At 33.2% G+C, this 20,981-nt stretch overlaps 1 protein-coding gene across 2 annotated transcripts; it reads right to left on the bottom strand.

Annotated features, from left to right (window-relative positions):
* Positions 1–16,574: 16,574 nt before the first annotated feature.
* LOC120122610 (SCARECROW-LIKE protein 7-like) lies at positions 16,575–18,855 on the bottom strand. Of its 2 annotated transcripts, XM_039141740.1 has the most exons (2): positions 18,755–18,855; positions 16,575–18,647 (listed from the first exon to the last, which is right to left on the bottom strand). In XM_039141740.1, exon 2 carries the CDS (start codon positions 18,611–18,613, stop codon positions 16,775–16,777), a length of 1,839 nt encoding a protein of 612 aa, XP_038997671.1. In that variant the 5' UTR covers positions 18,614–18,647; positions 18,755–18,855; the 3' UTR covers positions 16,575–16,774. The 2 variants fall into 2 exon arrangements, with proteins under 2 accessions (XP_038997671.1, XP_038997669.1); XM_039141738.1 differs by having other exon boundaries at positions 16,575–18,824.
* Positions 18,856–20,981: the final 2,126 nt, after the last annotated feature.

Genomic DNA, 20,981 nt, shown 5'->3' with positions numbered 1-20,981 from the left:
TATTGAAAATTATTTTAGAATTTATATTATTTATTATAGTATACGTGAAAATTGTCATGGGAGGCGATGAGTTTTATTTATATATATATATATAAATAAAACTCTTTATATGAAACGAAATAAAATTATATAAAACTATGATGATGGAGTGACAAATTATAATTATTTATTATATTTTATGAAACTTATTATTTTCGTGACAAGTTTTATATACACTATAATAAATAATTTAAATTCTAAAATAATTCTCAAACAATTTCATTTTTCAAAATTACTTTATCGCCAGCATTATTTAGCCTAAAAACTCTAAAACTTGGCTCACCATATATACTTTGATTTTGAACTCCGTTAGCATATACTATTGATTTATTACTAGTTAAATTTTATTAATTAATTTAATGATTTCGATGATAAAATATATCGTTTTTAAAATATATATATATATATATATATATGAATAATTATGTATGCAAATATTTTTAGCTAAGGAAAATTCAAACTAACCCAACTTATAAAGTCGGCATTAAAGCTATATATTAAAGCCTGTAGATTATGGTTCCATAAATAGGCCTTTATCGTGAGCTATCAAACTATTTCATAATTTCGGTGGCCCTTCCTAATTCTCGAAGCTTTATGGTATTGTACCAACTTTTTTTGTTTGAAAAATTCCTTCCCTTAACGTTTCTAGAAACATTGCCACAAATAAAAAAAATGGTCGCATGGTTTTTTTCTTTCTTATGTATGACTTTTTTTAAATTAATTTATGATATCTGATTTATTGACCGATTAATTCACAGATCGGTATTGCATAGGCGATGGCGACTCTCTTAACCCAGTTTGCTTCATTCGCGCAAACACTAAAATTTGAACCCCTGATCTCATCCTATCAGACCAATTAGTTTTTGGTAATAATAAACGAATTATTAATACAAGAATTGTACTTGAGTTTTGGATTTCATTTCACTTGAATTAGAAAGAGTCGAAGACCAGAACCGAACCATCCCTGGGAGCTTCCAGTTTTGCGACGAAATCGGCCACTTTATTTGCTTTGCGATACACCTTTTGGAACTCGAAGTACAAAGCCTTGTTATAGAGGTGCCCAATGGCTCTCACCAGAGCGAAAGGACTCGTATTAGACGGTCCCAAATCTGTGTGCCCTCGTGCATACTTGAAGGGCATGCTCAAATCCGTTATACAATGTAAGCTTGAGACCTTCAAGTATGTACAATGACACACAGATTTAGGATAGTTGAATGAAAGAATATAGATGATTGAAATTAACTTTTAATTTTTTTTCTAATGAATATATTCTCATTTTTTACCATGTAACGAATTTGAGACCCTGAAATATGCACGATAACATACAGATTTAAGACCGTTGAATGAGTGAATATAGATGATTGAAATTAACTTTTTATTTTTTTTTCTAGTGAATATTTTTTTAACTTTTATTCTCTATCATTTACATTTATTTTCGCTCATCTAATGATCCTAAATTTGTGTAAAATTAATAGAGTTTTAATTGTGTAATAAGATCCTAACTCAATTATAAAAGTTTTAGAAAATTATATATTCAAATTCACATTCTTTAAATTATTATATTAATAATATATTAATTGAATTAAAATTTAATTACGATTTCTGAATATTAAAATTGTATGAACCTTGATAAAAAAAAACTGAAATTTTACATGAGTAGTTTTCTAAGGTACGTCTCATGTTAATTTGAGGAGTCAAAGTTTAATCTTAATTTGATTAAGAGTAATAAAATGTTAAAATTATAGTCTCCAATGTTGAATTTCAGGGTAGATAGAGGCTGGATGTTTGAATCCCATTAATAATAAATCAAGATTTCGTCCAAATCTGAAGCCGCGACACGCAGAAATTTGTTTCGTAAATCTCTGTTCCCAACCCAAACTCCACGTTGTTTATCATTTTCAACGCAATAGCTGCACAGGGTTGGTAATTTGGCTCTTTCTCTTGGACCTAACAGTTCTAGAAAAAAATTTGGTTAATAGACAATGATTGATTGTTGTTGTTAGTATTTTTCTATATCACATCTTTAAATTTTTTTAATTTTTAATTTGTATATTTATAGTATATTTTTCATACCTATTAGTATGTTTTCGATCGTTTGATCATTTTTTCGTTTATTCTTTTTATCAGGGTTAAATTTGATATATCGACATGATTAATCAAGATGACTCATATTTGTTATCATGATGATCTTTCATGCTTTAGATCCTCAAAATATATTTAGATACATAATTTGTGTTAGCTTATAGTTTTCTCACGTTGTTAGACTCTGATTCATGGTTTATTGATAATTTTTTTATAACTTTATCTCATTTATTATTTGTTTGCTGATGCGATCAGATTTATTCATATCTATCTTCGTTCGATTTATTTGATTAGTTTTTTAATTTTTCATTGCATGGTCCTTTTATGAATTTAAGTGGTTAATTTTTTATTTTTAGTTTTTATTAATCTAGGATAAGTACAAAGTATTGATTAGGCTTTTTAACTTTTCCTTCTATGATCTTTATATAATTTTATGTAACTAGTTTCTTGTGTTAATAATTATAAGAAAATATCATATTATGTTATAATTATAATTTTTATTGGAATTTTAAATATTTTTTATTTTTAATAAAATTAATGATTTCTATATATAAAAAAATGTATTTAAAAAATCAGTTCTAGAAATTTGATGTATCAGGATTTTCTATGCGCCTTCAGCGTCGTCATATATACACCACAAAAAGGGGAAAATGAAAGGAAAAAAAAACCTTTTATAATTATATTTTACAGTAGAGAGACGATTCTACCATGCCCAAAATTTTCTTCCTAGTTAGCACGTATGAGTTTTTTCGAATTTGATATTATCATGAATTTTGTTTTAATAGAAGTCATTGGTTTTATTAAAAGAATAAATATTTAAAATTATAATAATTGTTTATAATCATGATTGTACATATAATTTGAATATTTTTTATACTTATTAACACAATAAATTAGTCATTTGAAGTCTGATCAAATAAAAAAATGTTAAAATTTCAATCAAAAACTCAAATAAAGATATATACATATTAATATAATCGTATCAGTAAATGAATCACAAAAAGAAATCAAAACTACTGAAAGATCACCGATAAATCGTATATCAGAGTCGAGCGACATGAGAATGATATCTACGAGCACAAATTACGTATCCAAATCCAATCCGATAGTTAAAAGCATAAAATATCAATAAGATAATAAATAAGTGACATTTTGATTAATCAATGTGTCATCAAATTCTACCACGAGAAAAAAATAAAACAAAAAAAAAATCAAACAAACCGAAAAAAGAACATATCGTACCTAAAGATAAAATTATTGAAAACTAAAAATAAATATAAAAAATAAATATAATATAATATAAAAATAATAAATAATAAATATCGATAATCCACCATCAACATTAAAACTAATGTTACCCCAACCAAGCAAAGATTTAACAAAAGTTTTCAAGCGGCACAGTAGAACCTAGGATAGTAAACGTAATTCCTCCAACCAAACTCTTATTATCATAAAATTTTAGATAAAGACCAAAATTAATATAAATATTGATCAAATATATAATATAATATTTAAGTATTTTTATATAATTATATATATATAATTTTAATTTTACTCAATTTTTATAAATCAATATATCATTATTAATATAATCTCATTTTATATTATCTTAGCTATTATCTTATTTGTACCAAATCATTAATTTTGTTAAAATAGGATAAAGTACATAAATGGTCTTCCGATTATAGGATATTTCTTTATTGAGTCATCAACTATTAAAAGTTTTAAAATGTTCCCCGATTATAGAAAATTATTTTTTGATTCCCTTGACTATTAAAAGTTACAAAATGATCACCTAATTATTCATTATATTCCAAACTCGTCATTTTCCATTAAAAAATTAATAGTCATCTAAGTTGAACGTTTACATGTGAACTGATATATGATAATCGTTTGAGATTATGAGTTCATTTTATCATATCTAAGTCGATAGGTTAACGTTTAGCTCAAATTACCGTCAAATTTTAACGGAAAATAACGAGCTTAGAACATAATGAATAGTCAGGTGATCATTTGTACTTTTAATAGTCAAGGGACTTAACAAAACAACTTTATATAGTCGAGAGATCATTTTGTAACTTTTAATAGTTGAATGACTCAATAAAATATTATCCTATAGTCGAGGTGACCATTTGTGTACTTTACCCTAAAAATTAGGATAAATTATAAATTTAGTCACTCAATTATTCATGCGATTCTATTTTATATACTTAACTATTTTTTTTAAAATCACATTAAAAAAACTATTTTTAGTCATTACTAAACATAAGTTTTCATTTCATTTGGTCATCTAATTCGATTGATTTATCTCTTTAATTTATAATATATAATAAATATATATATATATATATATATATATATATATATATATATATATATATATATATATATATATATATATATCTTTATAAGAGCTTCCACTGCAAATTCCACTGCTTTAAAATGGATAAATCGAAATTTCTCCCTTTTGAATCGTTAATAGCTTCTTAACGGCCTAAGTTGTTCTATAAATTTTGTCCCAACAAATGTGTTCCTTGCTAAGCGAATTTGGCCTCTTGTAACACCCCAAACCCGTATCCCACCTTGATACGAATCCGATGTGTCACATTGACTTTTCAAAACAATATTCTTACAAAATAACAGAAAATTTGAACTTAAATTCAGAAAATACGATAATATACTGTTGAGTTATATTTTATAACAAATTTAAGAAAAAAAATAATGTTTTTATGAATAATACTATACTGTGTAAATAGTATAGATACTGTGTAAACAGTACCGTGAACAATAATGAACAGTGTACCGATACATTGCTACAGTGTATCGATGCACTGCTACAGTGATATTGGCCAAACATATATAAAACTCATAAAAACTTAAACTTTCATCACTATAAAGTTACCATTTACATAAATACGTTTAAAACATTACAAAACTCGATCAGAGCATACATACTATACGACTCTATTTACATGCCAACATATATTACATAAACGGACATACTGTGTAAGGTTCTTCTGATCTGATCTTCAAATGATGATATGCTGCTTTGCTACTCTTAAGACTGATCTTCTTATTTTTTTGTACCTACGTGTAAATCACTTACACGCTAAGTCATAGACTTAGTGAGGCATAAACTTATAATGATAATGCATTTCTTATAAATATGAACATGCAACATAGTAATCAGAATTCCATATCATTTCATATGATTCATTATAAACAATACTAATACTATAACATGTAAGGCAATACACACTTTCATATGATTTATAGGCCATGTATATACTGAGAACTTAAGGTATTCGAGTACATAGAGGTTGTGCACATTTGTTGTCACCACAGCTCGTATAAGTCTCACTGAGTGGCATATGAGATATGTCCCAAAGGACCTGTGAGTATGTCCCGAATGACCTATGAAACCCTCGACTCTTGGCATGCCAACTATACCTAGAGCTCTCATATTACACAATATGGACATTAAAATTATACTTCATATAAACATGTACTTATATCATTTGCATTGTAACCACCTATATCTTTTCTTCTATCACATTTCATCTGTGCATATAATAATCCATCTTATATTCTATAATACAAATATTTGAATACATTCATATGGTTCATATAACATGTAGTGAATCATATGTAAACATATATGACTTATGCATATATAAATAAAGACTATAATGTATGCATGTTCATAATTATTATACCATGAAATTAATCTAATAAATAGACTTATCGCAAGTTTCATTTCCATTAAATTATACCTATATTATGCACTTACCTTAGCCTTGCTTGCGTTGATTCAATCCTAATTCTTCGATTGTTCTGGAACGTGATTACATTCTATCTACATAATAATACATGGATCCAAATCAGCATTCTAATTTATATACTCTAATTGTTCCTCCTTAGACTAAAAGAAAGGCTAATTTCATCTTTTATTTAAGGTATGCATTGGTACACTCTGTAGTGTATCGGTACATTCCTTAACATGTGTATCGATGCACTAACTATGCATCGATACACAAATTACATTCGATGTTTTATTTTAAGGGGGTGCATCGATACACTTCCTGTGCATCGATACACACTGAATAATTTCTGGAAATTTACGCTTGATGCATCGATACAGGTTGAATGTGTACCGATGCAAAGTAGCCCAGAATTCCAATTTATGCACGAAAATTACTTCATTATAACTTAATTGTGCCATATTTTAACCCCTTTCATATCCTTAACTTACATACACCTACTTAAACCACTTCATACTCATTCAACACTTCTTTAACTTCCAACTCTCATCCTCCATATGAAATTCAAGAATTATACCATATTTTCTATTGATTCTGAATTCAATTCTAACGCTTCATATCTTTTAATTCCACTAATGACAAGTCAAATTTAGGCTTGAAATATACTTAATACTTTCCTATCAAGATTTCACTTTTCTACTTCCTTTCTTTAATCCTTCCTATACCCTTCATCTTGTTGTTCTAAAACAAATTAAGCTTTCCTTAAGCTTAATTATCACCTAATAATCAAAACCCAACCTTAAATTTAACAAGAAATCAATTAACCAGAAACTCGCCTTTGGTTCTTGGCTTCCACACATGGAGAGAAAGGAGAAAGATGAAGATAACTCTGGAAACTTTGTTTCCTCTCCCCCTCATTTCTCACGTGTATATATCTCATCCTTATCACTTTTTAATTCATTTAATGGTCAAATGACCATTTTGCCCTTTATTTCATTTAATAATTACTAACATCCTTCAAGAATATTTTCAAATAAATCATCAAATTATTCAATTATTTTACTTTAATCACCAAATTCTGAAACTTTACGAATTAGTCACTAACCCGATATTAAGGAATGTTACATCTCTTCCCACTCCAAATTCGAAATTTGCATTCTTAACGAAGGATCTTTCGCTTCATTGTTAGTGATGCTTTTCTTCGATCTTATCTCTTATTTAGAATGAGATTTATGTTTTCTTTTAAGGCTCAATACTCAAATAAATATCCAAATTATACTATTTTTTCCGAATAGGTGTCTACAATATTTTTTGGTCCATTCAAGTGTCTAACGTTACAAACATTACTACTTTAGGTGCGCGCTAAGCGACATGTGTCACAATTTGATGATTTTTAAAATTTTATATATTTTTTTAAAAGAAAACACATAAATTTCAAAATAATCCCAAAACTTTGAAAACCTTCATTTCAACCCCTAAACCCACGCCGCTCGCTGCTATTTGCCATCGACAAAGCTCCACCTGACCTAATCTCCCCCTGACGACCAAAACCCTTATGAAATCGTGACCGATCAACGATGAATCGACGTTTTATACCCCCGCGAACCCTAGGATGAAAATCGCAATGCTACACGATTTCGACGGCCAATCGACGACAACTACGAAGGCATATAACTAGGATGATGGCATAAACTACATCGACGGACGTGGTCGTGGCTGGAATGGGCGGCGGTGGCTGGTTATTGTTAGGATTTTAGGGATTTTAGGGTTTGTGAGGCTTTTTATTTAAAATAAATTAGAGTTTTTTTATAAATATAATAATATTTTTAATATTTTTTGGAAAATAAATTTTAAAATTATCAGATTGTGACACATGTCACTTAATGGAGAAAACTAACAGTCGTTATGTCTCAGGCACCTAAAGTGGTCATCTTTGTAACGTTAGGCATCTGGATGGTCCAAAAAATATTATACACACCTATTTGAGAAAAAAGTATAGTTTAGATTCTTATTTGAATATTACACATTTTTTTAAATGAGAGCCAAATGGTGCCAATGTAGTCAAAAGGTGCTAACTCAATTGCTTAAATATGCCACATGAGACTGTTGTGATTGCAGTAACAACTATTGATAATTGAATAATCGATTTATTATAAAATGATAATATTAATGACTATTTTATTATTTTTGAAAGTCCAGTACTAAAAGAATAAATTTGCTCACACTTCAATATAGAGATAAAAGAAAAGAAAAACAGAAAAATCATCATCAGGAAAATGAAGAAACAAAGAACCATCTGAACAGGAATCAGAGCAAGTAGAAGACCCTTCGATCAACTACTTCCACTACAGGTGAAATCAAAGTGAAAGAGCCAACAAAACCACAAATCCTTTGCTGCATGACCCTTTTGATGTATCAGAAGCAATGTTTAGGGTTAGTACTGATCCTCGACATAGCCTGTCGAGCTAAAGTATAGACAACACAATTAATCTCACGATTGACATAATACACCGTAAGGTTCAAGTTGACGTCCATGATCATACATGTTTCGTTGAGTATCAATCTAATTATCGAGATGTCGTCTTTTGGGTTGACAAAGCGATTGACAATAGAGATGGCACCTCCCTCAATGATAACATATTTTCATCCGTTCACGGTTGCCGTTCGTAATTCTTCCATGAAACCAATCGTCCTCAACCAGTTAAGCCTATTAACCTATAGTTAACTTCGAATTGGATCCGTGAAGGCCCAACATAGATTGGTCCATATTCAGTAAAGAAGCCGAGGCATCAACTGTTGACTTCCCTTATTTTAGATTGGTGCTTACCTTTATCTGTTGGGGAATTATTCTCTAAATCAATGGGACGCCAACTGCTTGTTGGAGTGTTTATTCACCTGTTTGGTGTCCGGAGCGAGATATCCTATCCAAACGAAATGTCCTCTGGCTCATGTAAAATTAAGTGCCAAACATCACCTAGAGTAGCTCACATAGATTGAAAATTAATGACATTGGACGTGAGAAAAGTATACATGAAATAGTTATCAAGATTGACTCATGGATTTGCTGTTGAAATCTCCGCTTGTCATGCTCACTACTTATCATGCTCCCCCTAAATTTACTTTAAAATTTTGATCCAGTCGAATTAAGTTATGTTGATTTTATTTTTTATATCTTTGTTTATATTCTCTTAGTCTCTTAGATGTATAGAGTAGTAGAATTAATCAAATGGATTTAGTTTTGGTTTTCGTATTTTAGTATAGGACTGAATAAAATTTGATTCGATCAAAAAAATATTTTTTAACTTCAAATTATTCAAGTAAATTCAAATTGTTTATTCGAATTTTGAGTCCAAGTTTACAGAGATTGAATAATAAAAAATTTAAAACTTAAAATAATATTGTTAAAATCTTTAACTAAGTAATTTGATTATTTTGTGATTTGGTCCTAAATTTTCCTTTTCCTTCGTCCTTTTAAGTTCATTTTGAACTTTGCGCCTCGCATGCATCTCAACTATTTTAGAATATTTTAGTAATTTTTAATTTCTCTTTTTGAAAATAAAATTAAAAAAAAATCAATTTATTCCATCAACTTTGTGTTTTATTCAATTTGATCGTCTAACTGCTACTCTTTATTCCTTTTAATATATTCATCAATTTACTCCTTCAATTTGACACTTTCTTCTCATAAATTCTTTTACCCCTTTAATATTTTCATCAATATTTTTAACTTTAAAATACATTCCCTAAAAGATAATATTATAAGCCTAATTTACAATTTTAGATAATAATTAATTTATTAAATAATATTATAAATCGTACTTACGTATGTAAAAAAGAACATAAAAATATATATGTATATTATATATGATTAAAGAGAATTACTTAAATTGGAACTAATTAATGACATAACATTATAAATAATTACATTTAAATTTAAATAATAATTTAAAATATATATTTATTTCAATTTAACTAATAAAAACTAAGTAAAATCTATACCCTATTCTAGGATGCTTCACAAATATAATTTTATAATAAATTTTATTTTTTAAATACAATTATAATTATAAATACAACCATAAGCAATATAAATATATTTGAAATAACTAACAAATTAATAAAATATTTATCAACAATTAATTAGTCTAATGAGATGAAACACTAGATTCTTCCAATAAGCTTAAGGGTTTGTTATGTATGGCTCATAAATATACTGGTAAACAAAGAAAGTATTGTAGTGGTGGTTACGATTATGTGGGTTGGGGGCGCGACCCCGCGGTACGGTACATGGTTATTTTTGTAAATATGTACTAGGGTTTATTTATTATAAAAGGAGATGTAACCTAAATCTATGAGACAATTGTATTGAATAAAATTCTAGCGCCGCCTAAGGCACCGATGACGTAAGCACATTGTTGAACCTCATTAAAATTATTATGTTCTTTCTATTTTCTTTACCCGATTATTCAATAATTGGTATCAGATGTCAGGAGCCAAATTCGAAGTTGCGAAATTCGATGGTCATGGTAAACAAGGGTGAAGGATCTGTTGGAGCAGCAAGAGATCCTGAAGGCTTTGCGACCTACAAAGCCGACTTCGATGGAGGAGAAAAATTGGGAAGAATTGCAGTAGCGAGCGGCAAGAACCATACAATTATGTTTGGCGGACGAGGTCATGTATCACGTCATGCATCTGTCGTCTCCAGATGAAATTTGGAAGAAGTTGAAAAGTCAGTTTATGTCCAAATCCTTAATAACTAAACTGTATCTAAAGAAGCGGCTGTATAGGCTGAAGATGCAGGACGGTCATGATTTGACACAACATGTGAATTTCTTCAATCAAATCATTTCTGATTTGGCTCGGCTTGATGTGAAAATTGAGGATGAAGACATAACGATGATTATGTTGTGTTCGTTGGCTCCCTCTTACGAACACATGGTGACTACTCTTACATATGGGAAAGAGACTATAAAAGTTGAGGAGATTACTGCAGCCTTGTTGGCTCACAACCAACGGAAGCAGAATACAGGGGAAAACTCTCAAGTTGATAGCTTATATGTCAAGGGTAATCGAAACCGTGGACGGAAGGCAGAGAAGGCAGGGTCTAGGAAACGGAATTTCAGATCCAAATATAGGGATAATAAGACAATTCACTGTTACAAGTGCAAAGAGGCAAGACATATGAAGCGAGACTGTCCGAAGTTGAAAAAGTAGACTGATGAGAAGCGTGATGACTCATCCAAGTTTGTGAATGTGGTCGAGGATGACAATTCTGATTGCACTGAGGGTGATATGCTCTCTATTTTAACGAATCAATTAACATATGCTTGGATTCTTGATTCTGGATGTTCTTATCACATCACGCCAAATATGGAATGATTTTCGACATACATGTCAGTTAATTCTGGTTCTGTCTATTTGGTTGATGATCGATGTTGCAATATTTGTTGGTATTGGTGATGTCAGAATTAAGATGTATGATGGTTATGTTCGGATGTTGTGTGGTGTTCGGCATAACATAGAATTTCTTTGGGCACTCTGCACAATAATGGTTTTATCCCTAAGGCTGATGAGGATAGGGAAACCATTCGGATTGTTAAAGGAGATTTGACTGTGATGAAAGGAAAGATGACTGTAGGAAATATTTACAAATTGTTAGGGAGTACTGTTGTAGGTGGAGTTCATTCTGTTGAGTCATGTGATGATACTACCAAACTGTAGCATATGCGTCTTGCTCATCTTAGTGAACGTGGTATGGTTGAATTACATAAAAGAAATCTGTTGCATGGTGTTAAAAGTTGTAAGCTCGATCTTTGCAAGTATTGTGTTCTTGGTAAACAGACTAAAGTTTGTTTCAAGACTGGGAAGCACACAACTGAAGGGATTCTTGATTATGTGCATTCTGATGTTTGGCGGTCTTCCACGACATCGTCTTTGGGTGGATCTAGGTATCATGTTACTTTTATTGATGATTTTTCACGGAAAGTTTGGGTGTATTTTTTGAAATAGAAGTCTGATGTTTTTGAGAAGTTCAAGTTGTGGAAAGCTGAGGTAGAAAACCAAACAGGATAAAAAAATCAAGTGTTTTCGGTCTGACAATGATACAGAGTACACATATTCACAGTTTCTAAACTTCTGTAAGGAGCATGGGATTAAGAGACATTTTACTGTGCGCAAGACACCACAACATAATGGTGTTACAGAATGGATGAATAGATCGTTGAATGAAAGAGCCAGATATTTGCGGTTGAATGTGGGGCTTCCCAAACACTTCTGGGTTGAGGCTGTTAAAATGGAATGTTACCTTATCAATAGATCGCCAATGGTATCATTGGCTGGGAAAGTTGCAGAAGAGGTATGGAATGGTCATGATGTTACTTTTGATCACTTACGGAATTTTGGTTGTCCTGCTTATGTGCATATATCTGCTGATGAGAGATCCAAAACTTGATACAAAATCGAAGGAGTGCATTTTTCTGGGTTACAAGAAAGGTGTCAAAGGATTCAAGTTCTGGGATCCAGCTGCGAAGAAAGTTGTGATCAGTAGAGATGTTGTTTTTTATTAACATTCCATGTTGCAACAGAAGAAGACACGACGGTGGTGGATTTCGAGCAGTTTCCATTTGAGAAAACAAAAACTTCTTAACCGACTTCTGGTGTTTCCGCTACGGATGATTTGCAGGATTATAGTCTCGCCAGAGACAGTATGAGACGGACGAATATAAAGCCTCCGAACAGATTGGATTTTGAAGACTTTGTCTCTTTTTCACTTACTGTTAGCAGTAATGATCCAGTTACTTTTCATGATGCTGTTACTAGTCAGGAAAACGACAAGTGGATGACTGCCATAGTTGAGGAGATGGAGTCTTTGAATCACAATCGTACATGGGAGTTAGTTCACCTTCCTGAGGGTAAGAAGCCTATTGGTTGCAAATGGGTGTATAAGAAGAAACCAACAGTAACAGAAAAAAGAGGGGGAGAAGTTCAAGGCTCGTTTGGTAGCAAAGGGTTTTTCACAGCAGAAATGAGCATATCTACATGCATCAGCCTGAAGGTTTCACTCAACCTGGAAATGAGCATTTAGTTTGCAGATTGAAGAAATCTTTGTACGGGTTGAAACATTCTCCGAGACAATGGTACAAATGGTTTGACTCCTATATGATCAAGATTGGCTACAATAGATGTGAGTATGATTGTTATGTCTATGTTAAGAGCCTTGATGATGAGTTTTTTATTTTTCTGTTATTGTATGTTGATGATATGTTAATTGCTGCGAAGAACATGGATGATGTTATCGATTTGAAAACTTTATTGAGTCAGGAATTTGATATGAAAAATTTAGGTGCTGCAAATAAAATTCTTGGAATGAAAATTTACAGGGACAAAGACTTAAGGAAACTGTAGCTATCTCAACGGGGTTATGTTGAGAAAATGCTAGAAAGGTTTGCGATGAGCAACGCAAAACTAGTGATCACTCCATTGACGAATCACTTTAAGCTCTCATCAGAACAGTGCCCTAAGACATATAAGAAAGCTGAAGATATAGCAAAGGCTCCGTATTCTAATGTTGTTGGCTGTTTGATGTATGCAATGGTATGTACTCGTCCTGATTTAGCTCATGTTGTTAGTCAAGTTTGAAGTGCATGTCTAAACCTGGTAAGTAACATTGGAAAGCAGTCAAGTGGATCTTTAGGCACTTAAAGGGTACTGTGGGACATGGAATTATTTTTGGTAGTCAGCGGGATAATCCTTTGGTTGTAGGATATATGGATTCAGACTATGCGGGTGACTTTGATAATAGAAGATCTACGACAGGGTATTTCTTTGCTCTTGGTGGAGGGCCTATTTGTTGGAAGTCTACTGTTCAATCTGTTGTGGCATTATCTACATCCAAAGCTGGATGGCAGCGGCTGAAGCTGCAAAAGAAACTTTATGACTTACTGGTTTAGTGAAGGAGTTAGGTGTTCAGCAAGGTGAAGTTCAGTTGCTTTGTGACAATCAAAGTACTATTTATTTTGCTAAAAATCAAGTATATCGTGCTAGAACTAAGCATATTGATGTAAGGTTTCACAAGATCAGAGAGTTGGTTACATCTGGAGAAATTTTGTTTCAGAAGGTACATACTGATGAGAATGCCCCTGATATGTTCACCAAGCCAGTTACGACAGACAAGTTTATGCATTGCTTGGAATTGTTGAATGTTTCAAGTTGTTAAAGAAGTAAGGTAACCCAACCCACTTTAAATGTTTCCTAAGGGGTAGAATATTCGTCAAGGTGGAGATTTGTTAGGTATGACTCATAAATATACCGGTAAACAAAGAAAGTCTCGTAGTGGGGGTTACGATTATGTGGGTTGGGGTTGTGGGGGCACAGCCCCGCGATACGGTACAATGTTATTTTTGTAAATATGTACCAGAGTTTATTATTATAAAAGGAGATGTAACCTAAACATATGAGACAATTGTATTGAATAAAATTCTAGCGCTGCCTAAGGTACCGAGGATGTAAGCACATTACTGAACCTCGTTAAAATTCTTGTGTTCTTTCTGTTTTCTTTACCCGATTATTCAACAGGGTTCAAATCTTAACAATTGTGAATAGAATAAATTAATTTATTCAAAGATCACATTAATTTTTAAAAAAAGTACAATGACTTCAAAAATATTTTTACCAAAAAGATAATTAACAAAATATTTTATGTTCAGACTTTTGTTTTGGAAAAAAAGAGGAGGGGGGGGGGGTCAGGTTGAGCAACTCGCGGAGGATAAAATATATGCTTGGGTAGTTGGGCTTACGGGAAACCTGCAAAATCAAAGCATTTTCATGCATTAAAAACCAAAAATTCAAGCAATAGACACGCTGCCAAGGAAAAAACGAGGCCGTGTCAAAAGCAGTACAGACGACACTTCTCATTAATGAAAACAGTACAGTCTCATGTGTTAGATCATGGGATCACCGGATCAGCGGACCGTTGCTTCTATTCATGCTGATCTAATAAAATTTAAAAAGAATACGGAATAAAAAAAATTCGAAAACAAAATTTTAATAAAAAATATAAAAATTGTTTAAAATATATAGGATGTTAAAATTTTCAAGAGAAATTATCTTCGTCTACTTTTCAATCCATTCTTAATCACTCACCTTTCAAAACATTTTAGGATGTATTTCTATTTAAAGAAATTAAATATTGTGAAAATCACCTGATTAAAAGATTTTGAGATAAACATTTTAAAGATAATAAGTGTAAAAGACTAAACTAACAGGTACAAACAACCTCGTGCTCCACCGTCCAATTGTGTAGTTTTCCTTGGGGCAAAACCTACCAAACCACAACCGGATTACAAGAGAACCGAGCATGTTTTGGACCATCACACTATAGACTACCGTTCTTCCTTCATCAAGGGAAGAAGGAAGAATGATAGTCTATAGTTTGGATGGGGATCCCTCCTTGACCAGAGATGGATAGAGAGAATGATAGGGCAATTGTCTCTTAAAATTTTAAAATATCATATATTTTAATTTTTTTTTATTTTTTATTATCAATATGCTCTTGATATTTTAAAATTTTCTAAGTTTATCTTCTTTTAAAATTTAAATATTTATAAAATATCATTTATTTTAAATATTTTTTCATTTTTTCCTAACCTTAGTCTTGGCTCGAAGAAGTGATCCCATACTCTGGTCTCAGTGTCTAGATTAGAAACATGATCATGCAAACCCCATCACCTGCTCTGTAATCGTGGCCCATTGGTTCTCAGAGTGTTGAAAACAAACTGCGTTCCTTATTTAAGTTATTGAGTGGGAAAATTAGACGATAATAATGATTTATAAAAGATGTATAATCAAAAGAGGAACCCACCCTCAAGAGGATAAGATGTCATGTTTAATCCATTAAGAGAAAAAGAGAGATTTTAGAGTTTGATTCATTCAGCCGAAAATGACAGCCACTAAATCTTACAACAAACAGGTAGAAAACGCCCATAGATTGAGAAAATTGAGATTAGCAGGAATGGCAACAGCCTCCCACATGCAAATTCAACTTCAAAGTCCTTTTCTAGCTTAGCCAAATAACATATCAGAAGCCTTGAAAGCATGATAGGGAGAAGACGCCAAAAAGATAACCTGACAGATCAATTACGCCAACACAGAGAGTAAGTCTTGATCAGAAAACCCTATTCCGTGAAATCTAAAAGTAGTGTGTTGGCCTTCCACAGGCACCAAATACAGAAGGTCACAGTCGAAAACAGAACACAGTCTCAATCAAGGCACTCAAATTACAGTGCCTAGAAGGCTGACATTTTTAACTGGAGAAAGCTCATGGTTTTTACAACACCGTGCAGCAGGCCTGGTGAAGAAATCTTTTGAAATTAGTAAAGTTCGACAGATTTTTGCAGGTCTCGGATTCAGGTGCTGCCAGTGAGCAGAACAAGAAAAATATTAACTTCCAAAGTCCCTTTTTTTCACCTTTTGTTGCTAACTTGCAATGGAACTGAATTCAAAGTCGACATTAACATGAAATTGAGATTAGAAAAGTAAATCAAAATGTCTTAAACTCATATACAAAACAAGGCTACTTAACAGTTAAGACCTAAAGGAAATGTGCTTCACCTCGAATTTTCATCTTCCCTATGCTACAAATTTTGTCATGTTGAAAACTCAAAAACCCCAACAAAAAGAGACCCACAACTAAAATACCAAAGAAAAACCTAAGATCAAATTCAAATTGAAGATATTTATATAACCATGGGAATAACAATTGCACTTTAATTTTCACCACTGTGTTTCACCGAGTCTTTCCCGCATTAAAATCTGTTTCTCATTCCACACCAGAGAAAAACTACCAGGTGGAAAATATTGACAACAGTGACGTTAAATCCTCTCACGAAATATCATCAACTCCACGAAGAAACAGTGAGCAGAGGCACATCCTTCCAAGCTAAAGAGAGAAATCCAGGTTGGGATTCGATCAATGAATACGAGGAGCTGTAATTATAATTCCACAGTAGAATTTTGGCCTGACTTATCGCGTAATGGCTAAGGGCTACAGTCTCGAAACCAGCACTTTCCATTAAAACCTTCCATTGCTCTTTATCTTCCATCCGTTCCCTTCGGTTTACAGCTTCCTCTGGTCCGATAACCCCCGCGATTTTCCGACCAAATAAGAGTCTCTCCACTTGGTTTCTCTCCCGTGAATCACGAGGCAAGTTAGGTTCCAACGATTCGAACATGGCCGAGAAATACTTCAGTGCGTTCTTGAATCGGTTCAAGAACCCGACTCCGTTCAATTTTACTTCGTGCTCACCCAATGTCACGATTTTTGGGTTTAAAGATTTAGCCAAAGCTAGAGCAGTTTCCACAGAGACTGGAGTCTCATCTAACAAATTGTACAGTTGAAGCATGAAATTCACAGCCAATATCTCATCCTCTTCAACCCGGAAACTCGACCCGTTAAGTTCCATAATCGGAGTTAGAATTGGTTCGAACTCAAAATTCAAATCCAGAAGCTTCGCAAAGTCACGTAGACGACTACCAGTGGCATAAAGAGAAGGAGCAGGTGTTGATCCTAAAGCTGGTGCAGGTATACCTGAGATACGGATTCGGGTAGGTTTTCCAGCTGATCGGGTCGCTAAAGCTTGTAACAGAGCAGCCCATTGAACTCCTTGAACAATCCCGAAGTCAACTATGTGAATCTTGCTCGATCGCTCCGTTGCTTCGAGTATCGCTTGGTTTGCCGTTAAATGGGCGAACTTTGAGTAAGGGCACGCGTCGTTTAATGATTTATAAGAGAGAGTGAAGTCCTCCGATGAAGTTTCGAGCATCGTCGATATTTTATCGGCTTGAAGGAAGACTCTGCTATATAGAGCTTCGGCGAAGTGAAAAGCCACTCTTTCAGTTGGATCTCCACAATCTGACACCGATTCCCTGAGTCTAACCAGTGTTTCAACAGCTCGTTCAGGTTCCGACTCAGCGAGCCTGGCACAGTCGAGTAAAGCTTTTAAAAGCGGGGGAGCTAACTCGGTCTCGGGGGAACTAGAAGAGATGCCTGCACCATCGTTGTTGGTTGGGTTCGGGTTCTGGGGACTGCTTGTTTTTGTTTCTTTAACAGTTAGTAGCGGCGGAGGAGATGGGGATGGCGGCCACGCAGGTAGCTTAGTCTGCGGCTGAGCTTGAAGAGAAGTACTAGGGTTTTCCTGCGCCTCTGTTGAGAAAATCACTCGGTTCACATTAGACGGAGGAGAACACGCCAAGCTGAGTCGACTCGGGCAAGCACTAAACGGATAAGCACCGTGGAGACCGAAATCAGCATTGTTCTGCCACGCGTCACATCCAGACGGTAGATTCGAACTATCCGTTGAATGCCCACAGTTTATTAAGCTATCCATCCACTCATCGGAGTCAAACCCACCCGCACCGCCACCAAAATCCGGGAACCGAAACCCACTCGAATGATGATTCTCCATGTTAGGGAAGTGAAACCCTTCCCCGGAATCCCCCTGAAACGGGTCGGCAAAACCCGGTCCCGAAAGCCCGTACCCGATATTAGGGGAGTAGGTAACGCCATGGTGGGTATTGGGCCAAGGATTCAAGGATAAAGGATTTAGACCAAGAAGTTGCTGCTGGTGCTGATGGTTTTCCTGTTGCTGCTGTTGTTGCTCTTGCTCTTGCTTTTGTTTTATAACTTGCTGAGCGATTGCCATTAGATTTCCATTATCAGCACACATATACGCCATCCTACGGCCAAACTTCCCGGAAACTTCTAGTGAACTGCACTCAGTATCGTTACCCATAAAGAAAAAAGAAGAAGAAAAGATCAGCAAAAATTGATCGTTTTAAGCACAAAAAAGAAATAGAAAAGATAAGAGAGTACATACAAAGACGGTAGGACTAAGAGGGACCGAAGAAGCTCTACAAACTTGGATTTTGCTTTTGCTTAGCTAATGAGAGAGAATAATACTTGAGCTTATAAATAATGAGAAAGCTAAAACAGCAGAAGCAGGAGGCGAGGGCCGAGTTACAGGTCTTCCAAATGAAAAGTGGGACCTCCTTTCCTTTTCTTAACGAAAGTCAGATGAAAGTAAAAGGAAAAATGACGTGGAAATGTTGAAAGGATGGAAAATCCAATGCAGCATTAGCACGGTGGACGACTGCGACTCGCCCTTACCACAGTCGGCAACGGCGCTCTCGCCATCTCTCAAATCAGATCCCCAAGTGTTTGTTCTTATGCCACAATAAAATAAAATAAAAATTCCCGATTCAAGGAAATATAGTGTGACTTCGTGATGCTTACTGCTTGGGTTATTGTAGCAATTTCCAATTAAATTGGTACAAATTTTTTACACGTTTTATATTTTTCAAAGGTTTGCTTCCAGTCAATGGAGTTGGTAGGATGTACGCATAATGCACTTCCGACAAATTATCAATATATTTATATAAATTTCATTGGTACGAGATGATGTATATAAATTTTGATATATTTATATATTTTATTTTATGAGATATGTAATAACTTTTATGTATTATTTTTATGCAGTGTTAACAGAAGGTATATCACACAAATCTATTTATCATGTCAAGTAGTAAGTTTTTTTTTTCTAGTATCTTAGTGTTCTACCTCCTTTGAATTTTTTCTGCAAGTCTTGTATACTCTATAACTCATTCGTTTATCGCAATTTTTAAAGGACAAGTGTTGTACCTCTTCTGGATATCCACTGCAAGACATTTTCGTTGATCGAATTTTTTAGACTCAGATCTTACGATCAGCCATGTCTTTTTGATATGGTCTCTGACAAACCCACATAATCTGCTAGAATCAAATCTACTATCAAATGATCATATCAATTCGTTCTGTTAACCTACGAATAATTATAATGAATAAAATAAATGTATCGTGATTAAGTAATTTGGAAACACAACCAGAATATTTGTTTGTGCCTGTTCTAGACATAAGATCTTATCCCTCACGAGTCCTGGGGTTTGTTGTAGTAACTAATAAGAGTCACTTTTTTCAAGAGTCTTTTAACTCGAAGTTAGGAACTCTAGGTGAGTTATCAAGATAGACAAACCTCCTCAACCCTTATCGAATAAAGGATATTTAACATAGTGTCATGGCATTAATTCCTTATTAAACATGAGCTGTAGCAATCCTTTATCGCTTCTGGCTCCCATCACCGTTCTCTCTTGTTAGCTTAGTACTTTACCTTAGGCTATATCACAACATAAGTTACTTTTAGGTTTGATTGTTTACAGTTTGCATCCTACTTCTTATTTCTATTTTGACACCATATTGTTATTATTAATTAAAGATAATTTAATTGAATTATTATCAACCCAATTCATGTGAAGATGATAATCACTCATCATTATATTGCTTGATCAACTTGTACGCTTGCATAATCGTACAATATATTTACTCACAACAATAATAAAATTGAGCATTACAATGATGAAATGAACACGATACTCTTAAAACCTAGAAATGGGTTGTGAGAATAATGAAAATGCTTTATGCTTAAACATCATGAGTTATTGAAAGTTTAATGTGTCCTTGCATAATATTCTAATAGTGTGAACTAGTCATATAGTGACATGTGAGAAAATGTCACATGTGAGAAAATGTCACATGTGAGAAAATGTCCTCAATTGATTGTGTAATGATGCTTGCATAGTTAAATTATCTTAACTGATCTTGTATGAAAAATATTGATACGTATGGTTCATGGACACTATTGTATGTTATATCTAGGTATGGTGATAGGTTGTTGAATTATACATGCATGCTTAATCTAATTGTTTATTGAAACCAGATAATCCCTTTTTATAACTTAATTGTGAGAATCATTATTGATATTTCGTGAGATCGAGTTCCCTTGTACAATTCATGTCTGATTGTTTTGTGATACCAAACAACTATATACATTTTGTTATATTGCGGGGAATTTTTATGATGCTTTGTGAGACCTGGTTTTCCTTATTAAGGTAACTAGATTGCTATGTGGCATCAAGTGTTAAGGTTGTTATATACATATGTTTAACGTATAATTTGAATGCCAAATGATGCTAGGTGAAATCATGAATCGAATAATAACTCTATCATGTAGT

The sequence above is a fragment of the Hibiscus syriacus genome, unplaced genomic scaffold (assembly GCF_006381635.1).
Source record: "Hibiscus syriacus cultivar Baekdansim isolate YM2019G1 unplaced genomic scaffold, ASM638163v2 tig00110387_pilon, whole genome shotgun sequence".
Taxonomy (NCBI): Eukaryota; Viridiplantae; Streptophyta; class Magnoliopsida; order Malvales; family Malvaceae; genus Hibiscus; species Hibiscus syriacus.
This window is presented reverse-complemented; position numbering and strand designations above follow the sequence as displayed.